The following is a 22,623-nucleotide window of genomic DNA, read 5'->3' on the forward strand; positions in this document are numbered from 1 at the left end:
GTTCTTTCCCAAAAGGGCAGGAGCTCAGGTCTGCATCATCTCGCTCAGTCAGGAGACAGGACATCACTCTGCATGAGTGATAGACCACGGCTCCTGGGACACCAACTCAAAGGAAAACGAACACACCAAGACACCACGGGAGAAACCGTCCACTTTCCACAAGAGAAAGAACAGAAAAGACTCTTCAAAATTATCCTTCGAATCTTAGCTATTAAACGAGGAGGCCATACAAGGTTTAGTCACATTTATTTGACACCATGATTTCTTAGTCCTGTTAAGATGGCAGTTTGGGGAATAAATGCCCCTTCCCTTTCTCGTTGCATGTGTGTTAACAGAAGTAGGAAAGGCGGAATCCAAGAGAAGAAGCAGAGAATGCAGGAAATAGGGCAGGGGAGAGAGGAGCCCCTCAGTTAGCAGCATTGACCAGCAAGCTCTAAGCTGGTGAGAGGTTTTCCTCAGAGATAACCGGCCTGCTCAGCACTGGGCACGCCACTTTGCTTTGCCAGCCCACTAGTGACACTGTCCACAGAGCACATTTAGTGTTACTCAGCAAATATTGATGCTATTGTGTAAACCAGTCTTGCTTAGCAGAAACACCATCGGTTGCTACAAGGTCCTTGACTCACGTCAACCTTCCTTCTGCAGTTCCAGCCCCCTGGCAGAGGCGTTACACAGGCACTCATGTTTCAGTCTTGTCTGCAACATGCCCGCAACCTTGAATAAGTTACATCTCATCGCGAGATGTGCACATAGCAGCTGCTGGCGTGGCGAGCAGTTCCTTTCCAGACAGAAGTGTAAGCAAATCTGTTAGCCTCCTGCCCCATCACTTCCTTAGGGTCCTTGTCCCAAGGCTCTGTCACATTAGCTGCAGGGTGCCTGAAGCCCAGCCACTCCTGTCACAAGGGGATCTGTCCTGTAAGGACACTCCATGTGATGTTCATCTTGTCAGTTCTGCCCAATCCACAGGGGTGAAGAACGGGTGAGATTTGATATCTTCAACACCGGCCACTCCTGCACCCAGACGCTCCATAGGGTTGAACTGCAGGAGCTGAAACACAAGGTTCTGTGAGTGACAGTAACAGTGGCAATGAGAGAAGCAGGACCTGCAGCAGGGAACCACGTGATAAAGGGGCCGTTCACAGCCCACCAGCTCTCTGGCTGTGGGCTGGTGGAGCATCCCAAATGAATGACCAGCTCTTTCAGGTCTGTAAGCATAGCCACAGGTAATTCACTGTTTCCCTCATCCTCAAACAGGGTAATGGGATCAGGAGAGAGAGCTACCTTCTTCACTGCTCAGAAGCCTGGGCTCCCACACAGTCTTTCAGCTCCTCAACTATAACACATTAGAACTACACATGCACAAATCTGAACAGGCAAATCTATGTCCCCCAAACACTTCCTCTGCAATGGCCGGTGTGTTTGAGGAGGTCATTTGATCCAGTGAATGACATTGTTTCAGAATTAGAAATTATGTATAAAATAAGCAAATGACATCATAAGCAATCAGATCTTTAGTAGTAAAAGTCAGGGGCAACTGTGCATAACCATGTGAAGGTCCTGATCACGCTGGAGTGTGTGCCTGAGACATCCCCACATCCTCAAACTGTGTGTCAACCGCGCTATACTAAGGGACATTTATACACTATATAAACATCTACCGCAAGCAGTAGTGAACGGTCTGTGATCAATTTAGACTTACATCAGATCCAGCCCAGCCCTAGACTCCTCTGAAAAGCCTCAAGTCTGCTCCATGACTACCTTGGCCCAAGGCAGCCACTGACTATGAACCTGTCCTTTTCGGGACGTTCTGTTGGTACAGTACTAAGTAAGCCTTTGCACTGAGCACAGTGCCTATGGGATTCAACCATCTGGAGGTAGGCACTGGCCTTCGTTCTGATCAATATCCCATAATGATTGTACTGCGTGCTATTAATCTATTCACTCACTAACAGGCCTTCATGTTTCCAGTTCTGGACAATAATGAATGACACGCTGTTAGGCGTCATGCACATTCCTCAGGAGGATATGTGTCTTCAGTTGAGTTCAATCCTAGGATCAGAACTGCTGGGCTGCTGGGTCACAGAGCGGGGAGGGGGTGTTCAAGATTTTCTACTTCAGCAACATCTGGTCTTGACTAAAAGCAGCTCTAGAGGGCTGTGGCATCCTGTGGTGGTTTTAATACTCCCTGGTGACTGAAGACACTGAGCATGGTTGTATGCCCTGGTGGTCATTCACATAGTCTCTGCTCAAATCACTGTCCACCCATGTCCAAACTAAGCTGTCTGTCTTGCTGGGTGAGAGTGTTTGCTCCTTCGGAACACAAGAGCAGACAAGCAGTTTGTAAACACTGTCTCCCAGCCCGTGGCCTGGTCTCACTTTCTTCCCGTCTTTGAAGCGCTCATGTTTTTAATTTTAATGAAGTCTACTTTATCGATGTTCCTTTTATGGGCCATGCTTTTGGTGTCATATCTAATGGGCTCTGTGTAGCCCATGGCTATGGATGTTTTCTCGTGTTTTCCTTGACAGGTTTTACAGTTTTTGCTTATCCTAAAATCTGTACACTAATTTGAGTTAATTTTTGCATATGGTATGGAGCGAGGGCCTGGTTCACTGTGGTTTGGTAGGTGACTGCTTACTGACTTCCAAGCACTTGTGGAAGGCACATTGCTGCCTTGATGACCACGCACCAGGTTAGCTAGCTCAGAACTGTGGATGGCCAAGGCATCTCTGCCCCTTTGAGAACACCATAGTTGGAGTCTCCGCTCCTCGCTGACCCTGTTTATGTTTTTGGTTTTTCTCTCTCTGGTTGCTGCTTGGTCAGTTGGCTGTGAGTTTACTTATTTGGACAGTTCCTTTCTGTATGTATTAACTGTTTTTTTAATGTAGGGACTTATTCTAGAGCTCTGACTGACCTTGAACTCCTGGCAATCCTTCTGCCTCAGCTTGCCAAATTCTGGGACCATGGGTATGCACCCCATGTCCAGTTCTTTTCGGTGTCTCAGAGTGCAAGCGTAGACTGTGCTGACTGATGCAGTTCACTCCAGGAGTCCTAGGCGGGCACTGTTTCCACTTCCGTTCTGTTACTGCTGTGCTATAACTTTTCTTATGGTTTCTTCTTTCACCCCAAGTTACACAGAAGCAAGTATGTTGTTTAATTCCCAGATATCTGTAGATTTAGCCTACTCTTTCAGGGCTGGGGCTGGGCTTTCTGTTTTGCATTGTTTTTTGAGGCAGGATCTCCTGTAGCCCAGGCTGGCCTACAACTTGCTTGAGAAGCCAAGGGTGACCTTCAGGCTTATCAGAACACAGCACATGGTTACCCAGGAGGAGCTTTCAGGGCCTGAGGGGACCGTGCATGCTCCACCTTACTGTAGGGCCTTGCACCTGTGTGCTTACCTCACAGCCGTGTCCTCTGTAGCTGTCTGGTTTCTACATCTGCCAAGGTGTGCGGGACTCCATTTGCTTTGTTGAATTGTTTTTCCTTTTAACTATATCTTTTCATGTACTTTGGGACTATTACTCGTTACCCTTTCCTGTGTTGGCCCTTATCCTTCTGAGGAGCCGTCAGTCTATGGCAAGCCCCTGTCTCAATGCCCACCATGCTGATTCTTATACTGCTCTAGCCATTAGGGTGACTGTGTGCATGGTTTACCATTCTTTAACCTTTCTCTTTAACCTACTCTAGTCTAAACTCAAAGTTGTCCAACGTACCTTTGCCAGGCATTTCAATGACCTTTTGAACAGTATGTGTAGGTATTTACTTAGAATGTTCCCAGGGTTCTTTTTGTAGTTATAGAAACCACACAACTTATTTTATCACAATCCACTTCAGAATAGTACTAACACAGTAACGGGCAAGACTTTTCTCCCACCAGGGTCCACTTCTGTCCCTCTCCTGTTGCTGGGTACAGGTGCCCTTTGGTATCTCTGGGGTCCTGCTTGTAGAGCCTGCATGAACACAAGCCCCATGGGTGCTCCAGTCCCTGACAGTGTTGAAGAAATATATCAGCGCCCTCCCATGCACTCAACCATCTCATAGCACGATGTAACCACAGCTCCCGCACAGCACTGTACAGGTGATGAGAAAACCATGTGCACAGCTTTCCTTTTCTCAAGCAGTGTCTTATATTGTGACTCGGATTGGCCTGAACTGACTCAGTATGTAGCCCAGGCTGGCCCTGGATTCATGGTGTCCTCCTGTCTTGATATCCCACATGATACAATGTGAACTGCCAAACCCACACAGTGTGTGTGTGTATGTGTGTGTGTGTGTGTGTGTGTGTGTGTGTGTGTTGTGTGTGTGTGTGTGTGACAAACCCAACATGCTGAATCTTTTATAGAGGTAGGGAAGATGAGTGGGAAAAAGACATTTACAGTTTGTTTTATGAACTGGTCTCTCACTGCACTGTTCACAGTGTCCTCAGACCTGAGTCCCACCACTCCCTCCACCCTGAGAGAGTCCCTACCTCCTGACATGTACAGCCCTGGCTGGGGGTTAGTCATTCTTTTTCTGGTAGTGTCTTTACTTCACCTTTTATGAAAAAACACTTTTTCTGAATTACTTGCTGAATGCTGTTCCCTTCTACACTGCAAATGCTCCTCTCGTGCCCTGTGTTCTCTGCTGCTTTGATAAGAAACCAAGCATGAATGCTCCTCCTGTGGAAGGAGTTTGAATTTTTCCCTTCCTGGCTCTACATTTTCTGTTTCTGCCTCCCATTGATCTGCATCTGTCTGTCTGTCTGTATGTATGTATGTATGTATGTATGTATGTATGTATGTATGTGGCTCTCGTTCTTCTCTGTGGAGTCTGCTGAGTGTCTTCCACATTGCTCAGGAAACCAGGAACATTTTCAGCCATTAGTCCTTCAAGTCCTTCTGTGACTTTTCCCAGCTCCGTTTTTCAGAGTCTGGTTTTGTGTACTTCAGCACATTTGAAAGGAAGGAAGATGTTGCCTTGCAGACCCCTCTGGCCCTGTCCACTGCTCTTCACATCCCTGCTCTGTTGGAGACGGCCACTCGCACCGACTGATGCTCCTGAGTTTGTCTCCGCTGCATTCCCAGTGACTTCCTTCTCACGCTAAGCCCCAACCTGCTTTTCCTGAAGCTTTCAGTCTGAACCCTACTTAGCTCAGTTGTGACACTTCCCCTTAGTCCTTAAACGCAGCTTGCTTAGTTCCCTGTCATAAGCACCGCATCTGGGGTCACCCCAAGACGATGCCCAGAGGATGCTTCTCTCTGCATCCTCGGTTCTGCCTCAGCAACGGCTCGCATCACACATTTCCCTGAAGTTTCTCCCCACAAACTGTCATGGCCATGGTCTGTTTCTGTGACTGGTAACCCACTTCAGCCAGCTCTGAAAGTCTGCTCAGACAGACAGACAGACAGACAGACAGACAGACACACACACACACACACACACACACACAGAGCTGTCTGCAGTGCACTTCTGACATCTCTGGTTGTTGGGGTTTTTTTTGTTTTTTGTTTTTTGGTTCATTTTTTTTGGAGCTGGGGACCGAACCCAGGGCCTTGCGCTTCCTAGGCAAGCGCTCTACCACTGAGCTAAATCCCCAACCCCTGGTTGTTGGTTTTAAACTGAGCCTCTGTGTCTCTATAGCTTGGCTGTCAACCAGACAAGCTTCTGCCCACAGGTAGGAGACCGGCTATATAACACAAGTGAACTTAGGGACTGACTATAATTCTATGGACAGCTATCCTTCATTCCATTGGTAAAGAGAAAACAGAGACTCCAAGAAATTAGTAACCTGCTTAATATTATACAGGCAGTAAGTTGCCAAGCAAGAGTTTTAATTCAAGGACATTGACTCCAGAACCCATACCACACACACAGCGACTACTGTGAGTTCAAAGTCAGCCTGGTCTTACAGCTTTAGGCTGCCAGAGCCACATGGTTTAAGACTCTGTTTCCAAAACAAATAAATAAATGAACAAAAAGCTAATAAATTTTTATCTGAAATTATTTTGCTAGCATTGTAAATCAACATAGAATGTTAATTAAAGCTATTTTTTCAAAGAACTTTTAAATTAGAAGTCCATGAAGTGTGGGTTTCAGGTTGGTTATTTGATGTGTATGATTGACTGTTTTGCCTGCATGTATGTATGTATGTGCACCACATGCATGCCAGTTGTTCACACAGGTCAGAAAAGGGTGTCAGATCCACTGGAATTGCAGTTATGGGTGGCTGTGAGCTGCCATGTGGGTGCTGGAAACTGAGCCCCGGTCTCTGAAAGAGCAGCCAGTGCTCCTAGGCACTGTCCCCTGTCAGGATCACTGAGATAGGCACTGTCCCCTCCCCAGCTCACTACGACGTATTTTAAGGCTATTATTATAAACACAATGGAATATCCTAACTGTATTAAACTCATCTCAAAGACAGTTCCCATCTGCTGACTGAAATGGACCATACCAGACACTACGCTGCGGAGCACATACACTACCTCAGAGAGGGTCTCCACGGGCAAGTCCCTCCTCTTCAGATGGATTTCCGCCCTCTTGTTCTAAAATACAGCTCCATATGTGAAACCCTATGGTTTGCACTTAACGTTTGCTGGCATCAATTTACTCAGTCTGGAGGCTCTGCGAGGGTCACTGTCAGCTTGAAACTCCTTTCCCTACAGCTGTCTGCTCACTCTACCATCTCGAGTGCCACAAAAGGGTCAAGTGAGGTCAAAGATCACATTGCTTAGGAGAATGTGTCGGCCAGTAGAGGTCACACAGGGACCTTATCTGAATGTCTTTCTCATGGGTAGTAACCCCACTGATGAAAGGCTGAGTTGGATCTTGGACTTGTTAGTCACGTGTCAGAAGAAACTGCTCACCTCAGCACTGTCCACTTTTCTAAGACTCAAGCAAGAAGCAGAAAGAGCAGAGAGGGGAGACACAGTAACCATTTCCACGTAGACTGTGTGTGACTCTTCCAAAGGTTACCTCAATAACCTGTGAGGTGGGTACAGAAAGGTCGAGCCCTGCCAAGGGACCCCCTCCTTCCTGTTGACAGACGGTATTTTCTGAGCATGACTGGACACTTCCGTGGGCAGAGATAAGATGGTTGCTATTACAGAATGAAACAGACCTTCAGCCTCAACCACTGCACAGGGACTCCTGATAAAGGCAGAGGCAGCATGGTGGGTTACCATGGACATTCTGTACTCAGCATTAGGGAATAACACAGAAAAAGCTACTCGTAGCCCCACCCACCCACATACACACCCCAAACACTTTCAATTTACCTTGTACCACAGTAAAGAGATGGGACTCCAGAGCGCTAGAACCGAGCTTCTTACACGGTCGTCTCTGACCCTTACTACAGGTTAGGCTCTGCGTCTACGCATCTTAGTGTCCCTGTCCCACACTTCTTCCGTTAGTGTCCTCCTCCACCTCCTCCTCCACCTCCTCCTCCCCATCTTCCTCCTTCACCTCTCCCTCCTCCTCCTCCTCCCCATCTTCCTCCTCCTCCTCTCTTCCCCATCTTCTTCCTCTCCCTCCTCCTCCTCCCCATCTTCCTCCTCCATTCTCCCTCCTCCTCCCCATCTTCCTTTCTTTTCTTTCTTTTCCGTTTAACTCTGTATGTTTGTTTTGAAGCAGGCTCTTGAGTATCCCAAGCTAGCCCCAAACTTACCAGCAGCCAAGAACCTTAGGCACAAGTATGTGGCGTCATACTGCTTTTATGCTTTTATTTAGTATGAGACAAGAACTCTGGGCTCTGTACATGACAGTCCCCCATGCTGCTCCTCCTATGCCTAACCCCATACCTAAACAATGTCAAAGGCCCAGCAAAAGTAACAAGTTCCTAACATGTCCACAGTAACAGCCAGGCCCTCCCTCCCCTGCTGTCTGGGCTTCCCCTCAGCTCCACAGTGGGAGGGGCTGTTGTTCCCCTGCAGCATCAGCTCCATGCCTTGCACTATTAAGGGGAATCAAAACTGCTCTTTGGGAGAACATGGGCAGCTTTTTTCTTCATATAAAACCCCTGATTTAAAAACACCCATATTTATTGATTAATTTTAGTTTACCATTTTCAAATAATCTTTTTTTGTTCTATGACTTTCATGGAAGTGCAAGGATGACAGGCTTGCCTGATGTGCTGTGAGCCCCTCCCCTCCCAACAGAACAGGACAGCACAGCACCTTCACAGGACCCTGGACAGGACCACAGCGGCAGAAGTTGTCACCTGAACACAAACTCTCAAACTCCCTGAAATCTTAAATTTCCTGAGTATACACAGAACTCTCAAAACCTTTCAGATGTCAGAGCATTGGGGACAGTGGAGTTTTTCATTAGGACTGCCTACCCATAAAGTCTTCACACACAGGACAGAACTCCACATCTGGAAAGCTCTGGCCACGTGAGGCTTGTGTTACTCATGTAAATCAAATACAAGAGAACTAGCTTGAACAGGTCATGGAGCCTAAGCCTCTCTGATCCCACATGTGTACACGTAGCCTACAGATGCCTGCCTAGCATGTACAGAACATGTGCCATGTTCACTCTGAATGTAACTATATTTGAGTCTCTCCTGCCCCAAACTAACTTCCTAATGGCTTTAGTGCACAGGCTCTACTGACCTGCACAGCTGAGGTACTTAGCCAGGAGGACAACGACTCGATTACCTGTTGGATGAGTGAGCGGGCCTCTTCAGAAACACAATCTGGCATGTTCAAAGTAGTGTGAGTATTTATTCCCGCTGGGTGGCATTCCACCAATGTCTGAAAGAGTCAATTAGGTACAGTTTTTATCCCAAATCACATCTCACTGTGTTCTGTCACAGGGCACATAGGCAGCAAGCACAGAGAGCTGACACAGCCAGCCACACTGAGGCAGGCTAAGCTGGACGCTGTGAGCCCAGAGAGCATCTGCATAAAGCAGCTGACAGCTAGCATGCCCAAAGCCCAGGCTTGCCCGTTCTCCTTCACTGCTGGGGCCTGGATCCTAACAGGAAAGCTTAATTACACATAAACTCTACAGAGAGCCTCTGACAGCTTTGAAATAAGGAAGGTTCTCTAAAACCTTTCTAGTGTAGTTTGTTAACCACAGTGTTTCAACATGTACCTAGTGACATTTTACAGTTTAGCTGCAAGCACCAGCCACCATGTACTTCACAGCAATCTTACATTGCCATTCACACATTTAACAAAAGTGGGGCTACATGTTTCCTCCAGTCTCTTTCCAGGAGGCAACAGGCACCAAACCCTGTGAGGGTCTAGAGTCCCTGTGAGGGTCTGTGAGGATCTAGAGGTCCTGTGAGAGTCTGTGAGGGTTTATTAACCTATGAATATCAATTATTAACCTTATGAATATCAATCAGTCTTAAAAGTTACTAATCAGAGAGAGTCCTCTCTGTCCCCAAGCTAAAACAGATAGGGAAAATGTGCAGTACTGGGGGGTAAGATGTTACCTTTAATACCAACATTAATTTTTAAAAACTGAATTCCTCCTAGCTTCAGACAAGACCCTGAAAGAATTTGGAGGACTCTAGCAGTCTGTTAGCGCCCACAGATGGACTCTGTTAAAGCCAGACCACAGACAGACTGCTCAGATGATTACCGTAGCACAACAGAGGCTTACCATCAATTTACTCAATGCTACATGATTTTAAAATCAGAACCTTGATAAGTTTCTCCCCTGTTTCTGCCACTGAAGCTTGGCAAAGGCTCTCATGCTCAACTTGGAGTCTGGTGGCATCTGGATAAGAGCACCAGGTGTCTGGGTCACTGCATACCTTGCCAGTGAGAAGTTCGAAGAGGACAGCACCCAGGCTCCACCAATCACAGGCTTCAGTTTCTTCTGTGACTGCTCCAACCTCTAAACACACCAAAAAAGGTTGATATTAAAATTCCAGAGGTCAATTAAACTTTCAAAATTAACATGTATTAGCAAGGTGACCTTGTTAATGCTGAGAGAGCAAATCCTAACACTCCTGGGCTTTCAAATCCCTGAAAGTCGCTTCTCTCTTTGGTCACCTACTGGGGCTGCATTTTTCCCGACACAGCCATACATTAAACCGAGACCTTTGTTCTTCAGCTGACGGAGGGACACCTTCAAGACACTGTACTTAAGGCTGCAGCAACCCACAAGCCAGCACCTGTTCATCTTTCAGTTCAAGGGAACACAGCTGATTTCCCCTTTCAAACCACCTTTTGTTTTAGAAATAAAGACCCCTTGTAACCAGAAGGAACCTCAAAAATTACCTAAGGTGATATGAATGACCCTGCTGGAGGCCAGGGAGAACACCTCATCCAGGGTCACGGAACAGCAGATGATGACCTGACCTCCGCCTCTGTCTCTCAATCTGTTTTCCTAAAGAGAGCCTGTGAAATGCAAGCCCACACATTCTGAAGTTTAGAAGAAACACCATTTAAACTCACAACACGCTCGTGTAGAACAGCCGGAAGTCACAGTTGTGCCTGTTCATTCCTGGGGAACGTGAGGAACCATCTTTTAGGTGGCTCCATAATGAGCACCAACTCTGAGGCTACGTCACTAAATCCTGCCTGGGACCTTGTTCCCTTGTAATGACTGGTGATTGGTCCCATGGCCTTGCCAGTATCTGCCCCTCTGACATCATTCAAACAAAAGCAGCTGACTATTATTTGACTACAGGGAGCCTACAACTCAAGACAACGTTCAGAAGTTTCGAGAGAGTTAGTGAGATATTAGTAAGTAGGCACCAGAGCCCTGGTTTTAACCACATTCTGCGGAGCACGCTGGAGGAATAATTCCAATGCTCAGGATAGGACACTTCAAGGCCTGAAGCAAGAGGAAGGGTGGCAACACACAATTCCTCATGCAAACAACCAGGGACAAACCCATTTCAGCAGCTCCTTGTCTTGTTGCTTCTTTGGGACTCCAAACAGCCTACAAAGAGGGAGATCTGCAGTTCAGACCCTGCAGCCTGACACAGCCTACAGTGCTCTGCCAATCACAGCCTCCACTGTCTGATGAGCAGACCTCAGCTATGCAGCAGGAACGAAACGGACACTAACTCCTGCCAGAGACTGTATATGGGACTGAAAGAGTAGGATTCATCTAGCACTTTGTGTGAACTGTGAAGGGCATGCACACCACAGCTCTGTGCTGAATGACATCTTTACACAGGACACAATTACAAGTATAGCTTGATTTCAAACAGGAGAATTCTGATGGAAGAGAAAGCGAGAAGAACTGACAGATGCTCCAGACCTCCTCTAGGATGGTGCGCCTCTTAGCGGCTATCAACCACACACACACTTGGTAGCACAATGCTCAAGAGCACAGTGAGATGTCGAGAGAGCAGGCAGGTTTGCAGGGCAGTGCTGGGTATAGGGAAGGACCTGTGTGCGTTCCCTCAGTTTCCACAGACTCAACCCTTCTTGTTAAAGGCGGGACCCGACACTGAAGGCCTGACACGAGTTTCGGAACTCTTCTGGAGCACCTGAGTTATCTGAGCGTCTACAGGTTAAATTTTACTCTCATGCTCTCCTTACCCAGCAACCCTTAGGAGACATACTCCTTGGGGGCTGTTTCAAAGCAAACCTCCCCCTCCTTCCTGCACACACAGAGCCACTGTCACCTTCGGAGGAGTGATCTTAGAAATGTTAGCCAGGGCATGTGTTCCCAGAAGCCTCAGAAAAACAATGAGGAAATGGTCACGGGCCTGCCATCAAGTACAGTCCTTGGCACACGTCCCTCCAGTGTACAAGACATGTCACACAATTTCCCTATCAAAATCCCACACAGCATCTCACTGGCCATCCAATAGCACTTAAATGTCTTGCTCAATCAGCCACGTGCACATAATCAGACCTCCGTGTAGGGTCTCAGCGCATCTGATCAACCAGTATGGACACAGAAGCCACATAAACAAGGCTCTGTACTTCCCCAATGTACAGACTCTGTCATATACTGTTAAAAAATGAAAATCTACGAGTCTCCCCATTCATAGTGAATATATATGTTTTTCTCTATTCCACTTTTAAGTATAGGGTAGATAGCCTTATGTTGCTTAGTTTTATTAAGGTTTTACCTGTTCAGAACGCAAGACCAAAATAGCAGGTCAGTCGTCCATTCAGAATGTGCCGGCAACGCTCCACACCAAGTGTGGACCGTGTTGTACTAGGTGTGCATCACAGCAATGGGTACAGCATTCACACTGCGGTCCACACTGTGGTGGGAATAACTGGGCACCCGATGCTCGGAGCGTGTTTCACGTGTCAGTCATTTTATATTCCTAACCTGACAGAGAACTCATTTGCACGGACTAAGGAAGGGTGAAGAGAGAGGAAGAGAGACACCATGTCTCTCTCTGTGAGCAAGACCAAGGCAGCACAGAGAAGACGCACACTCGGTAGAGGATGCCTTCGGGTCTCACAGCTTGTCCAGGGAGCTGCAGATGGGAGCCATGCTGTCCCCCACAGGGTCCTCTGCCCAGCAAAGGCTCCCTGAGGCAGGCCTGTACCTTGAATGTAGCAGTTTACAGGAACACCGTTTAATGTGGCCTATCCCATCCAGAGCTTAGGTTCTGCCTGCCTCCCACCATTACCACTGGGATTCTGCTCCTGAGGTGATGTGCGAGGTATGTGGGGGCTAAGGGTGCCAGACACAGGGTAAGCACTGGGTCTTCTGAGCCTGGAGGCATTTGGAGGGGTGGGAGAGAAGGACTCACTTTGAGACTCAAAGCAAAATTGGCATCCATCCACCAGATAGATAGACTTTAGAGACCCAGAATCCTACTTCCTAGTCACCAGAGACACATGCCACCTCAGCAGGCACGAGTCCCTGGGTAGCAATGAGACAGGCTCGCAGGGTCCTTCACCACGCTGTGGATTTGGCCAGCAAGTCCTCTAAGATTGGTGTTCATCAGCGTTAATGCCTTGAAATCCCTGGTCACATTACCCAGGTGTTTGGCAGGTAGACAATTCCCAGCCCAGCTTCAGTTGTGAACAGCAAGTAGGCGATGGCCCCGTGGGAATAAAGGCAACTTCCCTTCTCACTTCCTTGTGTGCACTAGCTCTGGGGACACATGGGGCACGGCCGCCATGGAGACGCTTGCACTGTGCCTGGAGCTGTGATGCCCTCTCTCATTCCCGCTCCTCTTCCTCTCCCGTTTCTCCCTCAGACACAGCAGTCCCAGACTCTAAAGGCCTTACACTGGTTCCCGTCTCCATGACAAAGTATCTGACGTCACTCAAGGCACAACTTGCTTTGTCTCATAGTTTGTAGTGTCCAGTCTAGGTTGGCCAGCTTCCTGGCTCATGGCGCAAAGCTCTCACTTCACGGAGACCAGGAGGCTGGGGACAGGGCACGCCTTGCCAGCACATGTCTTCAGAGACCCACTTCCACTGCCAGGAGGCCCACCTCCAGTAATACCATCAAATCAGCACTCCATCAACTGGTCACCATGCAGACAAGATCAGTACCATCTTACCTTCACTTCCCAGTCTACAGCCACACCTTTGGCACACAGCCTCAGGGAACATTCCAGATTTAAATAAGAGGCTGAAAGAGACTGCCAGCCATCTGAGAGACTGTGTGCAAGAATATAAAGGCCACTGTGATCCGCGTGCACGTAGGGGCTTCTGACCTGAAGGATGTAGATGGCACCCACAGCCTCATTACTGTGTCACTGACGTCACAGCTGCTGTGCCTGGCTCTCCTAGGTGAGTGTAATCTGCCGCAGAGAGTTAACTTTCTGGCAGCCGGGCAGCTGGAGCACAAAGAAACTATGTACTTGCTGAACTGTTTCCCAGGCTTTAAACAAAGTATCTCTTCTCTAAATCATCAGAATGCATGATGTTGGCTGCTTTTTCAATACCCCTGAAAAACAATTATTCCTTTTAATAAATTATATAAAACTTTTAATATATAAGATGAAATTACATGGCTAAAAAGTAACTGAGGTTTTTGTGGCTGTCAAACCCACTGCTCTAAAACTGCTTTACTTGCAAAATCTCAGAAATATTACAACTCCTGCACAGAGCAAGGACACTGACTTACACAAGCAGCCATGAGACAGTTGATACGTTCACTGCAAGTCCAGCACGTGGCCCATGAGGTGGCTCAGTGGGTACAAGTGCCTGTGGTACAAGCATGGCACTCACATGAAAGCCAGATGCGGTGGCTTACATCCATAGCACCCCCACAGTGAGAGGGGAGACAGAGACAGGTCAGTCAGAAGCCCATGTGTAGAGCAGCACTGGATAAGACCCTAAACACACTGTGCACTCTTCCCCACACTGAGACAAAATTAAATCTTCAATGTAGAGAATGTAAGGAAAGGCCACATATGGCAGTGTGGCTATTTTACACACTCTGTGTAGCAGGGAAGTTGAGAGTCCCTTTAAAATTAACTCCATTTTGAAAATTCTTTGAAGCATGTGAGAGGACAGTCTACCAATCTCAAACTGGTTTTCTTGCACACCCCAAGTATTAACTTCCTATGTGCCCTAGTGCCACCACTATATTTACTTTGTGTGTGTGAATGTGTGTATACATGTCAGTGTTGACTACACTGTCTGATCTTGCCTACGTGCCTGTCAATGTTGACTACATTATCTAAGTGTCTGACCTTGTGAGCATGCATGTTAGTGAAAGCTGCACTATCTGACCTTGTGTGTGCATGTGTGTGTGTTTGTGTCAGCACTGGTTACACTAAGTGTCTACCTTGTCTGTATGCGCGCGAGTGTGTGTGTGTGCATGTATGTGCATGTTAGTGGTAGTTACAGGTTGGCCATCAGGGGCCTTTCTCATATACTCTCTCCTGATTTTCTGAGACGACCGTCACTGTACCTGGAACTGGTCAGTTTGGCTAGACTGGGTGGCCAGTGCTCTCCAGGAATCCCTCTGTCTGCCCTAACCCTAACCCAGTGCTGGGATGGAAAGACGCGCCACTGCAGCCAGCTCTTTATGTGGGTGCTGGCAGTCCAAACACAGGTCTCGTCTGTGTATCAGGAACATTAGCAACCAAACCATCTTGTATCTGCAGCCCCTGGGAAACTCTTAGAAATACCAAATTCTCTCTTGGTTAAAGAGAAACTATACAAAGGCAAAACTTCATTAACTTAAAACCAAGTATCATGCACATACTTATAACAGTGTGTGGGGAGGGAGACTTGGCATGTCTAAATTCTTGTAAAATTTCTAAGTATTTAGTAAAATTTTTTTTTTGGTTCTTTTTTTTTTTTTTTTTTTTTTTGGAGCTGGGGACCGAACCCAGGGCCTTGCGCTTCCTAGGTAAGCGCTCTACCACTGAGCTAAATCCCCAGCCCCTTATTTAGTAAAATTTAAAAGTCAAGATTTTGTAAAGTTTTTTCAAGAAGCCAGGCATCAGTAATGCATGCACATAGTAAGAAAGGTGCTTTAATAAAGCCATCTGTCATTAGTGAGCTCGTAAGCCAGGGGAAAGAACATCTTCTCCTGCTACACGTGTCCCTTAGCTAGCGCTGGGAAGCATTAGTCCCACGCTTCCACACACACGAGCTCTCCCTGCAACATCTGCTGCTAATTGAAAGGGACTAGAATTACAAAATCCTAGTCAATTTCTCTCCAGCTCTTGCTGTGTGTAAAGATTTTCTATGCAGGGGCTAAGCATTAGTCGTCCACTACAGCTGATGGCTAAAGACCAGAGAGAAGGAAGCACACAGGAAAGCATTTGTGTCCAGCCTGTATGGACGCAACTGTGGGAAGAGGGACAGCTAAGCATGTCTTTTGTTAGCTTGGTGCAATTCCATTCTATAAATACAACTAGCTGCCTATGAAGGTCTATTAACATCCTAGTTAGCCGGTTGTACGTGTCCTCTGTTGGGGTAGTCTCCTTTGATATAACTTCAAAAGTAACTGTCAATATTATACCAATTATGTCTTTATTTCTGGCTCCCGAGCATAGTTTCTAGGACACAGGAGGCACTTAATAAATGTGTGTTGAATGCATAATCCAATTGCATCCTGTAACACTGTTATTCAAAGCATTCTCAGAACCTCCAAAGATCCTAGAATATTTGTTTTAAGAGCCATGATCTATCTCAAGTCTTCTGCACTTTTGCACCGTGTAGACTATGAAGTTTAAATGACATGTGATGTTCACATGGTGGCCAGTGGACACAGATTAGAGTTGACGGCAGTGGGAGTCACTCAGTTAATAACTGGCACTGTTAGCAAGTTGATCGAGGCTTCAGCTGGGGAGTAGAGTGACTGACACCTCTTACAGTAGCTGCCTCTGGGTAATGGTTTGCTTTGCTGCGTGTGGCATGGGCCTGTGAGAAGTGAAGAGGTTGGCAAAGGCCAGGCAGAAAGAAAGCTGGGCCAAGAGAGGAGTCTCTGCTCACCGTGAGGAACCCAGCGCCTGATGCAGTACCTGACTGACAGACTCTGACACCGGATGACTTCTCCTGGGACCACTGCTGTCAGACTTTAAATATGTTTTCAAAAACAGAATTATACATACATACACACACACACACACACACACACACACACACGGACGCACGCACGCACGCACACAAGCACACATGCATGCACGCACACACGCACACACACACACTACCTAGCTAAGCCCAGGCCATTACTTTAGGTGCAGGAAAACTATTTTCTTGGAGAATTAAGGATTGAGACAGAGCTTCCTGCCCACGTACTCGGGACTCTCCCACCTCAGCCTTCCAGATGTGGGCACTGCAGGTGTGTGCTAAGAGGTCCAGCTTACAAACATTTGTTTTTAAGTTCCCACAACTAAAACAAAATGTTACCAATGAAACCACAGTAACAGAGTGTAAAACTCACTTTCGATGTTAATGACTACACCTAGGGCTGTTTTGAGCCACACCCATATACCCCCACTCCCACCCCCGCCCCCGTTCCCCCTTGTCTTCAAACCTGAGTTTCATTACAGGTTTGGATGGTTCCTCTAATATCTATAAACAAAATTATCAAAGCTTAGTAGCTGAAATTTATGTCTGAAAATTCACAGCTATTTACAGGTTCAAAGCCAGTTCATCTGAACAGGTGACTGTTACCTGCCTAAGTGTTTATAACATCTCCAAGGCAGCTCTTAATTCACAGACAGACAGACAAGCAGCAGCAGCACCTCTCAGCCCGCCCTTTTGAACACTGCCAGCCCAACTGTCCACTCTGTATTCCCCAAGTTCTGCCACTGCCCCACTGCTTGTGTGAGTGGCACATGTCAAGCAGGCATAAGAACAATTTAAATGTTCAGATGTCCGCAGACCCATATGGCTCTCACCAGCTAGCGGGCTGTCTGGGGATGGCTGTGGTGGCGCCTCACACTGTCCTTTCAGGGAGCAGGCACAGAGCTCCTCTCTCCTCTGCCTTGTACAGTCCTGCTCTGGACCCACCTTGAGTGTTAGATAAGTGGATTATCTGCCTCTGCCACCACCACCCCCCCACACAACCCTCAACCCCACCCCACCAGCCCTGGCTGCTATAGGGTGGAAAACAGATAGGACCACTAGCTAAATGGGCTGGCTCAGTTAGGCCTCTCCCATTTACCTGGCCTGGATTTCTTCTTAGGGTAACCTGGCAACTGTGTTCTAAACGTTCATGAATTACCTGCACAACTTGAGCCAAAACACTTCGGTTTCACTCAGCACTCTGGGGCCAAAAACTACTTGTTCAAGGAGTTCTATAGGTCTCCCCCCATGCTGTTTTCTTGGGAGAGGAAATAAAGAGTGGTCAGGGGCCCTGTGGCTTCTGGATGACAATTCCTAATGCTACACAGTCTTGCTTCCCCTCCTCCTGCAGCCCAAACCAACAGCATGTTCCATTCTGCACTGATCATCTCACAGCAACTCCGCTCCCAACAGTCATCGGGTACAGCCATCGGCTGTCACAGTGTTCCCCACCAAAGCCATGCGGTTGATGGATGAGAAAAAGCTAACTGGAAACTGAAGCTAACAGACGCCCGGGCTGGGCAGGCCAAGGCAGCACACTCTGCTGTTAACAGAGCTCCCACAGTCCCACTTGCCTACCACCACCAACTTTTTAAAACCTTAGCACTTCTAGACATTATCTGAAGGGAATATCTATGAAGAATTGCACAGGAGTAAGCCCTGGATGTGGTATGCCATTAACTTCTTAAAGCTAGAACATTTCCAGACATTTATGAAATGAGGGAAATGTTTGTGAAGAACTGCTTAGAAGGAGAAGCCCTCGATGTGGCACAGAGACCGAAACAGACAAGATTTATAGGAAATGGGGATATGGCTTAAATGAAAGCAGCTCTTCCGAGTCCTAAGAACGTAATGCATTCTAGGCAAGCAGGGCAGCTCAGGCTGTGTAGTACTTGCTGCACATATGAGACCCCGAGTTCAAAACTCCAAACTCAGTAAAAGTCAAGCATGGTGGAGCAGCAGGGTACAGAGCAGGTAGAAAGAAACCCATGGGTTCCCTAGCTAGGCAGTTTAGCCTAATGGTCAGTCCCACATTCACTGAAAGACTGTCTCAAAAACAACGTGGGAAGCAATAGAAGAACATACTAGATTATGGGCAGGCATGCACGTGCACACACACACACACACACACACACACACACAAACTCGAGCAGCACAAGCACATGCACACACACTCCAGCATTCTGTCTTCTCTGCTAATCAGAGGCCACCTGCCTTCTTTATGATGGTACAGCACTGCAGTCAGTTGCCTGACTGTCCCAAATCAACTCCAACATCATGGTAAGAATTACTCTGCAGCCCCTGCTTCCAGAACCTCTCCCCTGGAGACAAATATGCAAAAGATGAGAAAGGGAGGGGGCTGGTGAAAACACCAGGCTAAATTAACCTCCTGGGAATGGTCCAGAGTCTGGATATTAAAGTCCCCAAGGCTCTGAGTGCTGAAGGGCTTGTCTCCAGCTTGTCACTACAGGAAGGCGAGGAACTTTTAAGAGCTGGGGCTTCGTGGGAGGTCTTTAAGTCATTGGGACTTATAGAGGGCAGGAAGGGAATTCCTGGCCCCACCCCTCCTGTGCGCTGTAGACAACTACTCTAACGGAGCCTGAACTAGAAGCTCCAAAGCTAACAAAGTCTGTCAGTTACCGCCGTTCCCGATGATGCCCTCGCCACTGAATGCCAGGCTGCAGGGAAGAAGACAGAGAGCAATGCTGTGCTTCACCTCCCCGGGGTGAGTACTGACTGCTGGTCACCCTTTCTCACTTTCTAGTTCTAGGAGCTGACGAGTTTCTTCTCTTACGGCCTGGAAGTATACGGCTCTAAGATACTAAATGGCAGGGGCTAAACTCTTCAGTGTCCACCATCTTGTTCGTTCTCACTCTGTGGCCAGTACGAGAAGTGTGACATCAAAACACTGGGAACTTAGCTTGCTTAAGGCATCAGGCCAAGTAAGGGTCCGTGTGAGGCTCCAGAGCCCTTCCAAGCTGGGTCTGGGACAGGCCCCAGGGCAGAGACCCTCAAGCCCTTCCACGTCCTTTCTCTCCTCTCCTCGGCGGCAGACACGCTTCCCTGCCTGACAGGAAAGACTTCTGAAGACATGGTGCCCTTTGTGCTCCAGCATGTGGTGCAGTGCAAGTGTGAAATCCCTGCTCTTGCCTGGAAATGTGACAGTTAACTCTCCTTGAAAGAAACAGATTGGCTTTACAGCAAGAACTGGAGGCAAAAGATGAAAGACACTTGCTGATCAGTCCAGAGAAACACAAAAACGCCTATGTACCAGGGACCTACTGAGCATATTGCTCCAGGGCAAAGTCGCCAAGCCACAAATGCAGCTCGCCTCACATTAGCTTTAAACTCGGCCTTACTTTCCCTTACTTTCTCCAGGAGAGAAAAAGCCTGCACTAAGGCCACAGTCCTGGTTCCTGATTGTATCCTCCTAATTTCTGAGTTCACAGTTTCACGTGTTTTGTTCCTGTTTGCTGAAATCACTCTACAACTCTTAAATGCTCATATTTAAATAACCTCGCTTCTTTAAGTAATTCTTATTATTCCTGTTGAGAATCTTTTGGTGCATTCAAAAGTGTCTTGTTCTTCCTCTAAATGAAATTTTTTTCAATAAATCCCTCATTTCCATACTGTATAGTTTTCATAAAAACTCTACGGACATAAAAATACACTTTAAAAGTCTCCAAGTAAAATAACTCCTTGGCCTCAACTGTCAGGTGGGATTCTGCACTTGATGAACTTGAACAATGGCCAATTTTTGTATAAGAAATGTCTTAAATCACTTGGTGATTTTATTTCTTTCTTTTTTTTTTTTTTTTGTTGTTCTTTTTTTTTTTCGGAGCTGGGGACCGAACCCAGGGCCTTGCGCTTCCTAGGCAAGCGCTCTACCACTGAGCTAAATCCCCAACCCCTAAGGAATTTTTTTTTTGTTTGTTTGTTTTTTTTGGTGATTTTATTTCTATTCAACAAATCTACTTACTACTACGAAAAAGAGGCCCAGAAAATCTTAAATAACTTGTCCAAAATCAACGCAAGCGTTAATGCCATGTCTGGGACAAACCATAAGGACCTAGCAATTCTCAATGACATTGAAATCTCTAAATAAGTGTCTGATGGTCTGGACACATCAGACCATGCCTGGGTTGAATCCTAGCTCTAATATAAAATACTGAAGTACCACTGAGTGCTTATGTGCAACTACTCGGTCTGGGAGACTCTGGGAGCACAGGATAGAGAGAGGTGCTGAGTGTCCTGCTCTACCCTGAATTCTGCAGACTGAATTCTGTTTCACTTTCCACTGTCAGCTGTGAGCTGTTTCCAAGTGTGAAATCGCCTAACAGAGGAAGCAAAGCTGTCATTTGACATCTGGGAGCGTGGAGATGAGGCTGCAGAGAAAAATATGTTGGTCCTCTTCGATTCATACACACGCTCACCTACAAATTCTGCAGTCTGATAACTATTCTGTAAGAACTACCAATGTAAATTTCGAGTATTGAAAATTAAGGGTTCACAATGGGGTTGAAAGTGAAGAGTGGAGGACGCACAGGGACCTGTTCAAGGAAGGACAGGTGTGTGAGAGAGGGTATTAGCCTTATAACTAAGAGGTAACCAATCTGCTCACCTGAGCAGTCGGTACACTGACCCCTCAGCCTTTGCATCTCACCTGGCTAAGAGTATCGGTTCTATTTCTAGCTACCTTTGATGGTAAAGATACTGCTACGAAAACATTAACTACAGCCCCTGACATCGTATTTTATTTTTCTATCACACTAAAAATGTTGTAACAAAATTTATTCTACGCTACTAAGTGAGGAAATATTTCAAGTCCTTGGGTCAAAAACTTGGTGCAGTTGTGGTTTCTGTAGTATTAGAAATAGAATCTAAGTTACCACGAGCCAGAGCTCTAGAGAAACGCGAGTAGCGCCCTGGCTCTGACCCACCACCTGGCCCAGTGCGTCGCAGAGCTCCTGAGGCAGTGCCATGAGGCAGTGACAGACAGGACAGTGCTGCAGGCCTCTCAGTGCTGCACTATCTGCCTAACCGGCACATCACTGCCCTGCTTTTCCTTTCTCCCCACCATTCTGTGTGTCTGTGGTGTGAAAGGAAGTCATTTACCATGAGTGATGTTTATTTAATAAAAACCTTACAAGATAACTGAAAGATACAAAATGAACCTGAAAGGTTCGACTTTGAGAACAGGGCTAAGTCTGCTCTGTAAATTCGTATTTTCAAGATCCTCTTGATGGACCCACAGCTGCAGCCATTTAAGGGCCAGCTTTTTCACAGACACAGACAGACAGAGCTCCGTGGGTTTTGTCTTTGTGTTGCTGGATCTCTTTGCTTTAACATGAAAGGCAACTTTTTTTTTCAAGTTCTTAGTTTTATTGCAGAAACTTGTGAGCCCTAGACTGCCTTTGCAGACGTGGCTGGAGGTCGGTGGCTTTAAATCGAAGATCACAAAGTTGGCAGAGGCAATTCTTAAACAACAGAAGGTGATCATTTGCATTTCAAAATTTATCTATCTTGCTTTTCCCCTCAATTAGACCAAAACACGTTGGTCCCCAGGTTTCTGTGAGTGTTTTTTGGTCTAAACTTATTTATAGAACAGAATAATGGCCCCCCTGCTAGTCTGGCATTTGCTCAAGTTTCTGTCCATGTAAATCGAATCTGTTACTGGAAATTTTTCTCAAAATATCAAGGCACATCATCCACAAGATAAAAGGACGCAGTGATAGTATAAAGCACAGGCAGGTGGGTGATGGTTTTTGAACAAACAGATGATAAGGATCCTGGAAGGGAGGAGGGCAGGGGCAGCCACACTGGGTAAACAGAGGACAGAGCTCTCCCCAGCACCCCCTGGGCTTCACTTTCTCACCAGACAGCAGAGCTTCAGCTATAGAGACTATCCCAGCAGGACTCAGGTCAGAGTCAGGGGAGGGGCGGACGGGGGCAGGGGAATTGCTGCCAAGGGCTCTATTTACTTCCTGTTGTGTGGTCACTGTCCACTGAAATGCTGGCCCTCACCACTGCTCTCCCGCACTGAGAAGGAAGATACCTACTCACAGGCAGAGCCTTTCAGCTCTGAGGGATTCTTTGCAACGTGAGGCCCCAACCCTGTAGGATTAAGAAGTGCAGGCTCTGCCTCTCTAGGCTTGAGGTCCTGTTAACAAGAAGGAGGTGGGGTCTGCTTTTCTGGGTTTCTACCTTCCTGCTAAAGTTGATCTG

The 22,623-nt window shown here is 47.0% G+C and overlaps 1 protein-coding gene across 10 annotated transcripts in view; it reads right to left on the reverse strand.

Annotated features, from left to right (window-relative positions):
- Positions 1-229: 229 nt before the first annotated feature.
- Rps6kc1 (ribosomal protein S6 kinase C1) overlaps positions 230-22,623 on the reverse strand; it is a 144,195-nt gene continuing 121,801 nt past the window's right edge. For 9 of the 10 annotated variants that reach the window (XM_008769830.2, XM_039090578.2, NM_001415790.1 and 6 more), the window contains 3 exons: positions 9,741-9,823; positions 8,632-8,727; positions 230-1,048 (listed from right to left, as the gene is read on the reverse strand). In XM_008769830.2, coding sequence (XP_008768052.1) covers positions 938-1,048; positions 8,632-8,727; positions 9,741-9,823 — 290 coding nt within the window. In that variant the 3' untranslated portion in view covers positions 230-937. Of the gene's footprint in view, positions 1,049-8,631; positions 8,728-9,740; positions 9,824-13,580; positions 13,814-22,623 lie in introns of those variants that run through there. The other variant, XR_001840773.3, reaches the window with a different exon arrangement.

The sequence above is a fragment of the Rattus norvegicus genome, chromosome 13, assembly GCF_036323735.1.
Source record: "Rattus norvegicus strain BN/NHsdMcwi chromosome 13, GRCr8, whole genome shotgun sequence".
Classification (NCBI taxonomy): Eukaryota; Metazoa; Chordata; class Mammalia; order Rodentia; family Muridae; genus Rattus; species Rattus norvegicus.